Source organism: Nomia melanderi, chromosome 4 (genome assembly GCF_051020985.1).
Source record: "Nomia melanderi isolate GNS246 chromosome 4, iyNomMela1, whole genome shotgun sequence".
Lineage (NCBI taxonomy): Eukaryota > Metazoa > Arthropoda > Insecta > Hymenoptera > Halictidae > Nomia > Nomia melanderi.
Window position 1 is genome coordinate 5,365,709 of NC_135002.1, and position 11,400 is coordinate 5,377,108.

At 40.2% G+C, this 11,400-nt stretch overlaps 1 protein-coding gene and 1 long non-coding RNA gene across 4 annotated transcripts; one reads left to right on the plus strand and one right to left on the minus strand.

Annotated features, from left to right (window-relative positions):
• Positions 1 to 59: 59 nt before the first annotated feature.
• On the minus strand, positions 60 to 6,529 carry LOC116435149 (uncharacterized). Of its 2 annotated transcripts, none has more exons than XR_012998333.1 (6): positions 6,443 to 6,529; positions 6,273 to 6,355; positions 4,681 to 6,190; positions 3,060 to 4,534; positions 2,779 to 2,970; positions 60 to 90 (listed from the first exon to the last, which is right to left on the minus strand). It is a non-coding gene; the product is annotated as an uncharacterized LOC116435149 (long non-coding RNA). The 2 variants fall into 2 exon arrangements; XR_012998332.1 differs by having other exon boundaries at positions 4,618 to 6,190.
• On the plus strand, positions 3,681 to 11,275 carry TpnCI (troponin C type I). 2 transcript variants are annotated; one of them, XM_031994409.2, is made up of 6 exons: positions 3,681 to 3,830; positions 5,079 to 5,109; positions 8,422 to 8,565; positions 8,896 to 9,015; positions 9,755 to 9,886; positions 10,816 to 11,275. In XM_031994409.2, the coding sequence occupies exons 1-6, from the start codon at positions 3,828 to 3,830 to the stop codon at positions 10,842 to 10,844; spliced, it is 459 nt and encodes a 152-aa protein (XP_031850269.1). In that variant the 5' UTR covers positions 3,681 to 3,827; the 3' UTR covers positions 10,845 to 11,275. The 2 variants fall into 2 exon arrangements, with proteins under 2 accessions (XP_031850269.1, XP_031850268.1); XM_031994408.2 differs by having other exon boundaries at positions 3,707 to 3,851.
• The last annotated feature ends 125 nt before the right edge of the window (positions 11,276 to 11,400 follow it).

The window sequence follows — 11,400 nt, forward strand, 5'->3', positions numbered from 1 at the left end:
ACGATTGTGTGTATTTTATGTTTAAATGCACAATGAATGATTAATTGTATTAGACTTACCATTTCTCTCACCATGCCCATGGAGCTCCATCTGAAAATTAACAAATGGCGATTATTAACAAATATATTTGCAATGAAAAAATTTGTTTCTGGCAATCCACATTATTACATTGTTGATGCGTACTACGTTACGTTTTGGCGAACAGCGGCAGACTTTAATGCGAATCAATTAGACCCGATTCCATTGCGGATAACGAGTTATAGCGGATCACAGATTGTAATCCATTATAAACAGTCTAACGCGGGTCATTCTAATGCTTTATTTGTTTGTTTGAATTGGAAACTTGCCAGCATATAGCCCGCCGAAGGAAAATCCCTCGCCAAATCGTATATTCTATTCCTGTGCAGTAGTGAAAATACAAACATTTACTTATACGATGTTGAGACGTTATAGTCTGTTTCGTAAATGTTTGTAAAGTGTCAGTACAACTAGTAAACCTCTATATAGTCATAAACATTGAGGGTGCACTTATCATATAAGGAAATTCAGTAAGAGGTAAAAATAATTATCATCGCATTTGTACTGCAATTATGTTCAGTGTTAATTCTTTCTAAATATTTCTTAATATTTATTCCTGTATTTTAGATGCGTTTAATGTTAATGTATGTTAAATTTTATGATTAACTGCAATGAATGGGAGAGGACAGTTGCATTAAGGAAGACCATGTCATGAGTTTTTATATTATAAGGAATTTGCATTGGCACAATCGTAAAGTGTGCATTTGGCAGAGATGTATCAGCTTCCTGGTTTGATTTATCTCGCCGCGTGATATTAACGTAATCTTGACAAATTTCTTCGATTATTACGCAGGAAGTATCCAAAATTGGAGACCACTGAAATTTTTGAACCGCCACGGAATTAAAATGCCTGCTGGATTTTTGTATAACCGACAAATAATAGTTTACAACGATTGACGTACAGTATGGCACTTAGACACGTGCATTTTGGAACTTCTCCAAAAAGTTTTAATCCGCATTCTCCAGACACACCAGCTCTGGTAATTCTTGCATTACCGACTCACTTTATTACTTAGGAATGTTCCATCCTATAATTATATATTCCTGACCTGCTTTTAAGTAATGTTCGAAGATATGGTAAATAGGATGTACTCCATTATTGTGAATTACAGTTCAATAAGAAGCTAAAATTTATTAGTGTAGGTAGTAGTTATAGTAAAAAGTAATAGAATTATAATATTGTTTGTAGAGTTCTTAAATTTAATAGGAAAAATAAAAAATAAAAAGAAGATCGATAAACTGATGTTTACATATTATTTTTCTAAACAACTGTCCAAACCGGAAAAGATACTATTGGCAACTATCCACCCAACCACCCACATTTCTTTGTCAGTCTACATCATCTATGAGTAATTTGTCTATGTTGATGAAATCTCTGATGGGAACATGGGAAAGGATGGACTGTGGAACTCTTTAACACAGAGCTAAGTCCTTCATTATTCTCTTTATTTGTTTTGACTGCTGGTGAAAGAAACGTCACACAGCAGTGTTGAAATTGGGTTGAGTAATATCATACAGTTTCACAGGCTGTCCAACCCTTGTCATCAACTGGAGATTTTAGAAGTGATTTTATAAACTGTTGAATATAACTGAACATCTTATACCCGGCAAATGGGACAGAAGTCTGAATTTGAACGGACTTACCGAAGATTTATCTAAGCAATCAACTAAACATTGAAAATAATAGAGATGTTTTAAATATAAACTGAAGTCTTAGATAGAATAAACATTGTCCCTTAGAGAAATGAGTTTTTAAAAATTTACAGTTAATGCTTCAATTACCAAAGAGAAGACCTATTTTACACTTTTCCTACTGAATCCGATATAGACCTACTTATTCTGTTCTAGATTTGCTGCACGCCTATGTTACTGGCACCGACTAGTCAGCACATAGGCATAAATTGCTTCTTTTGTTTGTCACCGCCAAGGATCTCGGCCCAGCTTCGAGCAATCAGTTCTTACACCGATTCTTATTAGTGTATGCAGGATTTACTGTCGCTTACGCGTATTGTACAATTTTCATTCTCTATTTTCGTAACCGTTACAGTGAATATCATTCTCAAAGGAACGCACGCGATAGACGCTAATTCAATGAACGATTCAACGAATTTTCGAGTCAACAAAACACTTTAGCGAACTTTTAAAATTAAGAGGAAATATTTCCGCCGAGAAGTATTTGCTTTTTACACGATCCCGTTCACAACTTTTCCTTTTATTCATATTTGAATTTAAGAATTTCGAAAAAAATTCTTATTCTCTTGCTTTTATAATTTTTGCAATATTCTGTCTCTTTCCTAGCGTTCTCCAGTTACCAAAAGCAGCCTGTGAATGAAGGAGGGACTCTGTAACTTTAAAGAGTTGCACTGTCTTCTCCAAACGCCCGTTGCCCACTGGTTTAACAAAAATATCTCCAGCTTCTCTTCTTTACAGCCTGTACACAACTTGGTAATGGAGATTTCTTGGAAGCCATTAAAATTCTTACTTTGGATCCCACCAAGGAGATGTATTGTGAGAATGCAGCAAGCTTAATACCATTGGTGTAACTAATATTTTTTAATTCTACGATAAATGTATTAAGTTAATTGCATTAAAAGCGTTAATAAAAATAAGAAATGACGTAGAAAAAGTGGACGTTAAATACGTCCATCGTTCGAACGAGCTTTGAAGAAACAGTTAATTAGAGATTGCTTTATAGTTCACCTAGATGCTGTTCATCAAGTCTATCTAAAAATATGTAGAAAATCCTTCTGTCTCCATCCCCAGTCTTAACTCTTTCACGTACAATTGCGTCCGTGGGGCATTGCACATAGCTTCAAAAGGTCCATTTCTCATGGTGTTTCATCTTCCACGAGTCCGTCCCGAAGCAGTATCCGAATACGCTGTGCCTCCTACCTTACATACCATGCATTACAAAACAAAAAGAAAAAAAACTATTAATATCAGTTCAAAGGAACAAATAAATTTCAAGGAAAAAGATCTACAATTTACTGTTATTCTCCCCCCAGTGTAGTTTATTGCCGCAATTTCCGTATCTAAAATTCACGTCTGCCCTCTCGTCCCATCCTTTTCTTCTTTCACTCCGGTCGCGTCCAACTTTTGTAAATGCAATAAAGGCGACTTATTATTATCATCGCAACGGACGGTGGCGTTCTAACCGATGAACAATGGCCACCGTGCCAGAAGAATGTGTTTCTAGTGAAAGACAGAACACAAGGAAATGGTCTGGAGGCGAAGCTGAAGAGACGGCCCTGATTTCGAGCCTCGCGGCACGGTCTGCATCCCAGAAATAGCGCAAGCGCCTTTCCAAAAGTTTTAAGGCCCGCTACGAGTAGCGAGCCGAGGCGAATAGAAGAGAAGAGAAGCGAAGAAAAGAGAAGAGAGGAGAATGAGAAAAGGGAAGACGGGAGGAGAAGAGATGAGACGTGCAGAGCAGAGAAGAGAAGAGAGGAGAGTTAAAGATTGGTAAAGCTGGAGGTAGCGGGGTGCGGTCCGGGTCTGCCACGCAACCGCTATATCCTCCAATTCGAATATTACCGCGACGGTGGCCGTTCCTCGTGACAGTGCTCGACAGTCAGCAACACCTCCACCATATACAAACCACCGCACGCTTTTTGTTTCCGAGTAATATACGTGACCGACGCGCGAATCTCGCCGCTCGCCGCCGCCCCCCATTTTAGATACACAAAGTAGTATACCAAGTGTTTTAAAGTAAACCGTTTTAAGTAAGACAAAAAAAAGACCGCGCCACCATGGTATGTTCTATTGATGATATCGTAAGTCGTCGCCCTGGTAAACATACACGTTTTCCTAATGTTTATTTATTTATCGTATTTTTTTTTCTCACTTGAACATTACAATGTCTCTTCATTAATGATACGCGCCTCGCCTCTCGCTCTCTTTCTCGTTCCTCTGTCTATCACTCTGGCTGTCGTTTGTTCTTTCTCCTAGTGTACAGAACAGGCTCGGTGAACCGATTGCTTCTAGCGTCAAGCCGGAACAGTGAACAATTCGAACGTTCCACGATGATCGGGAAACAGGGTACATTATCATTCCTTCGAATTGTCGAGTCTGTTTCTTTTTTTATCTTTCCTCTATTCAATTTCGAAACTCGTGTGCTTTTTCCTTTTATTTTTCTATTGGTACTCCGTCGGTGATACTTAATCGAAGAAATCGTTAGCCTGACGTTGGAAGCGATCGCTTACCCCTCAGCCTGTCACGGAATGCTTGCATCCACTGTACTATCTGTCTCTCACTCTTTTATTTTACTTTTTTTTTCATACTATTCTCTGGCCTGTGACCTTTTTGTTTCACTTTTTTTTTTCTACGGTGCACGGTGATCGAAATTAATCGAGATTATTGTTGTCCCAGAGGCCGAGGTCCTGGAAACGTGATTGTTTCTTACATGGCGAATTTCCTGTCGGCACGCCTTTCTTCCTGCCGAGTGTAATCGTTCCGACTAAAAGAAAACAATGGAAACGTTAACTTCTTTGATGTAATCTGATAATCAGTCCAATTGGAATATTGATCTTTATTCGATACCTCCGGGTAAGCCTTCTTTAAGATAATGGAAGAAAGGCCACGACTTTGTGTCTGACCACTTACGGTTATTTCTACTGCGTTAAGTAGCAAGCATCGTTCGGTCAGCTCCTTTTATTTGTCGTCGACGATTCTTGGTGTTCTCTTTCCATTAAATAAAACTTGCAAGTCCGGTTGATTAGTGTTAACGTAATATGCACGAGTTCTATCGGATCGGTGTTAACATTGCACGACCACTTCGGGGTTCCTTCGAATTAATTCGATACGATGACATTTTACTTGGTAACAGCTCGCAGACTCTGTGCAATCAGAATAACAAAATTTTCTTTTTCTTCTTCAATAATTCTTTGACGTCCCCGTTCACGTGGGAGCGATTAATAAATTAATATTTGCAACAAGTATCTCCAGTCAGTGCGACGAGTGCGAGGAAGACGTCTTCAACTTCATTATTTTTGTGTTCACAGGCCGACGAACTTCCCCCCGAACAAATTGCGGGTATGTAACAGCCAATCCATTCGTTATCGCCGTGAATTCCCGTTGTCATTCGAATCGATCCGCGGCGGAAGATTAAAAAAAGACCTTCCTCATCGGGATCGAATGTCGAAGGAGGGAGAGTCGTATCGTGTTTACCAAACCCGGCTATATTTAGACATCGTAACGGGGTTCGCGTTAACAGTTAATTGAAAAGTTCAACGGTTCTACGGATCACAAAATAGTCTACACATCAGAACGTATATACCATCGATGTTTATCCAAATATATGAAAATCTGAGCAAGAGAAATATTGATTTCAAAGGACTCGACGAAAAATCGACGTTATCGTGAAACTTTGAAAATAGAATTCAGACGTTGGATCCGCAGTAGTTTAAAATCACGCTTCAACCGTTTCAAACGATAAACTGCTGTTTATTAAAAAGATACGAGATGTAGACGTATTGTAGATTGAACGTTCGTCGAACATGTCGCGCCATTCTTGGCTTTCCGGTATTTCAATCCTCCCGACATTCGTCGAAAGCGAAACGGTATCGTGTTTACTGGACGCAAACTAAATTTAGCCCCCTTCGCTCTCCCTCTATCTCTCTTTTTCTTTCTCTCCGTCTATCCCGCGTCCGTCGGCGACGTCTCCCTTTCGGCTTCCTGACCCTTTCGTCAGCGTAAAGCCTGGTCCGATCGTTCCGGAAGATCTCGGAGCTGCAACCGTGCTCAACTATCTTTAGTCCTTTCGTCGTGTTGCCGTCGAGCCGTGCGGGCCGAAAGCCGTGGATCAAAAAATAAGGTTGCTCCGTTCGGGCGTCAGGCCACAATTCCGGAACAAAGAAAGTCTGTCGTCGATTTCAAAACCCGTCCGGACGACTGTTTACGCAAACGGGGAACATAATTTGGCCGGGTCCCCGCGATTCAACTCGACATTTATGAAAACAACGGAAAATATTCCGGGTTTAACGTTTAAACGACGGCTTGCGCGTTAATATTCGTTTAGAATTTTATCGTAGATCGAAGGATTTCTTTATAAATTTATACATTATCTCCTGTGAAGGATCATATGCTAACAGAATTCATAGTTCACCTCCCCTTTCTGCGAACAGACAAAATATTGCCAGCCGTTAATGAAAATTCTCTCGCTTAACCACCCGATTAGGTGTTCGTTATCGACTCACCGTAGAAATTCATGCTTCCTAGTCGAAGTTTACTACGTCAGAGGATTAGTTACTCTAATTTCTCATCGTTCCAGCGATACAATCTGAAAAAGACATCAATTGTTAGCAATTCTTCGCGTTGCATAGGATTTAAATGAATTTCGATGGTCTACGTTTACTCGTTGACTCACGATAGTGATTTACGCTTCCCGATGAAGGTTTACAATGTCTGAGGATTTCGTTATGGTTTTCTGCGCTGTTCCCTTGGTCTGAAAAGTACATTAATTAGTTTCTTTGAGATTGATATTCCTCCGTTTAGATTTTTGAAACTGATAATCTAATCGCGTCGATCAAAATCGATATACATTCGCCAAATAATGTTTACGAAACTCCATACGCGCGAAATTGACGGGTTCCGTGGGCGTAACGTTATGAAAAGTTTAAATACGCCGTGGAAGAACGTGAATGGAAGTACTCGTGATTTCGAGCAACTGCATTCCGAGATTTTTCCCTCGGGATCGTTGAGACGCGAAGAGGAAAGCCCGGTGGCTTGAGAAAAAAAAATGAAAATAGAGCGAGGAACGAGCGTGCCGGATAAGTTATCTCCGCGTCTACAAGCCGCGTTCCCAGAGTTTATTTGTGCTTCGATTCGATTGAGGGCAGCCAGCGGGTGCCTATGTATAGCTACGGAACCGAGTTAGCGCATATCGCGTGACGATTCGATCGCGGGAATCGGATCGGTAAAAATAGAGGAAGGTTTCTCCAGAGGGAAGCGATCCGAGGATCGAAAAATAGAAACCCGCGGATCCCAAAGAATTGATGGCTTTCGTTCGGCGCGTCTCAATTATTACTTGACGACAATGACCACCCACCATATTGGAAAATAATTCCCAACTATGTAACCGTGTTACATGAAGCATGAATTGTAAAATAATTATACGGATAACGATTTGAAAATAATTGACGAGTTGAAAGTATCGGAACTGAAATTATAATAACTTATAGATTGGACGTCTGAAGAAATATTATATTTTCAACGAAATATAACTTCAATCGTTAGAAAACATTGTATGGTGTACCATGGTTCTGCATTTTAACACGTTGACTGCCGCGATGGTCACCGGTGACCGTCAAAGTTGCTTAAATACAATTACAATAAGGAAACTGATGTCGAATAAAAATGCTCAGTATCAGAAACAGCTGATAGTATAACACGTGTATTGTGATACCAAGTCAATAACAATTATTTCTAATACCATTTGCCTTTGTTATGAAAGAACACGTATTGTTACACGGAACGTTCGAAATTCTCGTGGCAGTGAACGTGTTAAGCAATTTTATTTTTATTGCGGCGATCGAAGACGACGGAATATTTTCTGGAACGCTCTGCTCAATTACGTTTGTTGCACGGAGGAGTGTACCATAGCGTACGGCCTGTCGTGCAGCGGATTTCTCAATGTTTCTCCGTGGCATAACGGATGTGTTTGCCTGTAAATTACCGTAAAATTTCATCGCACGGATCGCCACCAGTCGACATCGATAAATAAACGTTCTAACTAGTATGAACGATGGTGCACCAAGCCAAATAAGCTTCGAGCCAGAATTGCGGGGGTACGGAAGGGCATTAACATCGGATTCTAAATCTGAACCGTATCGCTGAGTGCTCTTAACCCGACGCACCGACGAAAGTGAAGCTTGAAATCCTTCCGCGCGATATTTAATCCTCGTCACGGCGTCTTCGAGCGATTTCTAATAATAAATCTACATATGGCAGGACCCCGATTAACCAGGTCGCGGTCTAGATCACTTAAATCATCTTGGCCGTCCGGAGATTTCATCTTCCGAAGAATCCAGTTGCACCGTGCAACGTATAGAACCGGATTTCGCGATTCCCCCTGATTCGCGAACGAAGTCTGTCCATCTAGAAATGAAAAATTAATATGAGAACAGTTTTCATGATACAAAGCTGCATCGATTTTGAATAATTCCACTCTAAATGAAACGTTAACGATAGACAATTACAACTGTAAATAATTGTAACGATAGAAATTATAATTATAAATCATTTCCAACCTAAAGACTTTGTTCCTCGAATGTGCTTCTGACTACATCGGTTAATCGGGGTAGCACTGTACACTTTTTAATTGGAGATTACGTCGATTTGCCCTAGTTCTCCGCAAAGCGTTCGACAGCTTCGACAGAGAAAAGAGCGGAAGCATACCCACCGACATGGTGGCTGACATCCTCAGACTGATGGGGCAACCCTTCAACAAGAAGATCCTCGATGAGCTGATCGAGGAAGTCGACGCTGACAGTAAGTAGTATAAGTCGGCCATTAGTCGGACGTCGCTGTGACACTTGCAATAATGCTTCGTATCTCATGGTTTACAAATAATGAAACCAATAGCTAACACAATCAATTGAATACCAATGAATGAACGAGCGATAAATAAAACATAGAAATTTTTTATAATAATCTCATAACACATTATTCCTCGACAATCCGAAAGAAACTTTTTACGGTGAATACTAGCATTATCACGCTCTATCAAATACATTAAGCTGTGGGAAAATACAGGGCTTATTGTAGAATCATCAAAAATCAGATTCAAATTCGACGGCATTATTTGTTTCTGATTTCCAGAATCCGGACGCCTCGAATTCGAGGAATTCGTCACGCTGGCTGCGAAGTTCATAGTTGAAGAGGACGCTGAGGCCCTTGAGAAGGAACTTCGGGAAGCTTTCAGGCTCTACGACAAAGAAGGTAGGCACTCTTGCAACTGTCCAACGAAATTCTACCGGGAATTCCAAAATTTTGAAATTCCGACTTATCGCCGCGAATATTCCGCGACCGTCGTCGAGCACGACTGGAGAACAGGCTGGCGAAAAGAACAGCGCGAAAGAAGAATGGAGAATGATATATACCGGGTATACAAAAATAGCCTACTGTTCTCGGAACACGTAGTAAAAACGCCGTTGACGTCCCGTTCCGCATGGGAATCAAAGCTGACCGAATTCGAACAGCCTGGCGGGCCGCTGGCCAAAAATCAGCCGCGTTTCGCCACGACCCCTCTATGAATTACGATTAAGCCAAAGAGTCTCGGACGTGAATTAATGCCATTGGTTCCGTTCAGTTGGAATTCTTCTTTGGTCTACAAATCGTGTTAAAACATTAATCTATTATCGAGCGCAGTTCGTAAACATTACTTACAATATTTCTTCAACTAATATCTTCACTGCCCGAGTTAAAGCAATAGTGTCATCGGTAATATCTGTTAATTTCTCAATGCTATTAATATTGTAACGCGATGCTTGAACAACGCGAGCAACTCATTCGAAATTCATCCAGTAGTCAACTCGTTAACAGTAAAGTAGACACCGTACATTAATCGCAGATGCTGATGTAGTTTAATTTTCATTCGATTACTATTGAATACATGTATATTCGATGATTAGCTAATTGAGAACGCCGATCGACGGAGAATACATGCATCTCTTCACAGGAAACGGCTACATCCCGACTACGTGTTTGCGTGAGATCTTGAGGGAACTCGACGACCAGCTGACGGACGAGGAACTTGATATCATGATCGAGGAAATCGACTCGGATGGATCCGGCACCGTAGATTTCGATGGTAAATTTTTCTTTCGACCTGTAATTTTGTCGAGATACTCGGAGATTTTTGATAAAATGCTTCGTGTATGATCGCAACTTATCTCACTTTGCACTGCTCGTACGCAAGTTCGTATAATAAATAACGTCGGCATACGTTATCGTTTTGAAAAGCCAGCACGTGTTCCTTAAGCATACATTCCCGTTTATTTATGTGATCGATGAAATGGGCACGCTGCTCCTCAGTTTCCTGCTCCTCGCGCGTGCTGCCTTAGAATATCAATAAGATTTTATATTGTCTTAAATTTGTTTTCTAACAGTCCCTGAGAAACACGCTTCCATAGCGTTAACGTTCGTTCACATAATTCTGCGTGATGCGGCATCGAGATTAAATGTCTTTGTGTATCAATCTATCATACAAATACTGAAAAATAATTTATTTGTACTCTTCAGTCGTTTACTCGGTATCCGTTAATTATAAGACAATAAGAATCATTATCGTCATTATTCAATTCATGAAGTAACAACCAGGATCTGGACAATCACTATTTTCAAAATCTTAAAATCAAGTTCCCTGTGTCCACACGGGTAATTTGGCTTTCTAGTGGTTTTTTATTATGCAACACGAGATCTGTCTCTTGATCTAAGTATGATACATGATACTTGGCAATTCTGGAAACTACTACACGTATCAACAATAATTCATTCAGCATGTAACGTTGCCAATACCAGCGAGATAGACAGACTGATAGAATAGTGTAGGCAAGTTGGATCCGTCCACCGTGTTATCGATATAACTGTCTCCTTTTGTTTATGTTGAATGCTCGGACCGGTTACTTGTAGTATTTCATTAACTGTTTGCAAGTCATTGTCATTTATCCTGGGACAACAACTGTATTTTGATATATTGTTTCTACTGAACAATTCTAATATGGCTACGGTCTGTTTCAGAATTCATGGAGATGATGACTGGAGAATAAACTGAGTCTGACTGGTGGTACAGCACAATCCAACTCAAACACGATATATGTGCGACGATCGCGTTACTTCAAAACTAATTATCCGCGTGGTTTCTAAAAAGGAAAAGAAAAAAATATGTAATGCACGAGAACAATGTCTGAAAAACGTACAAAGATCTCCTCTTAACGTCATGACGCGTCTCCGGTTCTTCAGGGGCAAATTCGTCGGATCTCGAGACACATTTTAATAAGGAATGGCTTCCGGTGGCCACTTGGACGGTCTCGCGCCAATTTTCCTCCTGTTTAACGAGTGCCGCCTATTAACCGTTTCGTACGCAAATTATAATTAATTATAATGTAACGAAATCACAGGTCTCATACACTTGCATCACGCCTGCTAAGTTTTTCATGGACAGTATTTATTGTTGTTAATAAAATACCATTAAAAATGATCTGCGTCGTTCCTTCCAGACGTAATCGAGCCTAAGACCCTAGATCGAATCCGGGTTACCTTTAAGTTTAATGAAGAAATCTTGAATCACCTAGACTCACCTTTATTTCATTAACATTTGATTTA

What these genes read in the sequence shown, in the direction of transcription:
- TpnCI (XM_031994408.2), top strand. Translation starts at nt 3,828, where the DNA reads ATGGTATGTTCTATTGATGATATC. An exon ending in TCCCCCCGAACAAATTGCGG is followed by an intron (nt 5,110 to 8,421) that starts GTATGTAACAGC and finishes GATTTGCCCTAG; the next exon opens with TTCTCCGCAAAGCGTTCGAC. An exon ending in CGGCACCGTAGATTTCGATG is followed by an intron (nt 9,887 to 10,815) that starts GTAAATTTTTCT and finishes GGTCTGTTTCAG; the next exon opens with AATTCATGGAGATGATGACT.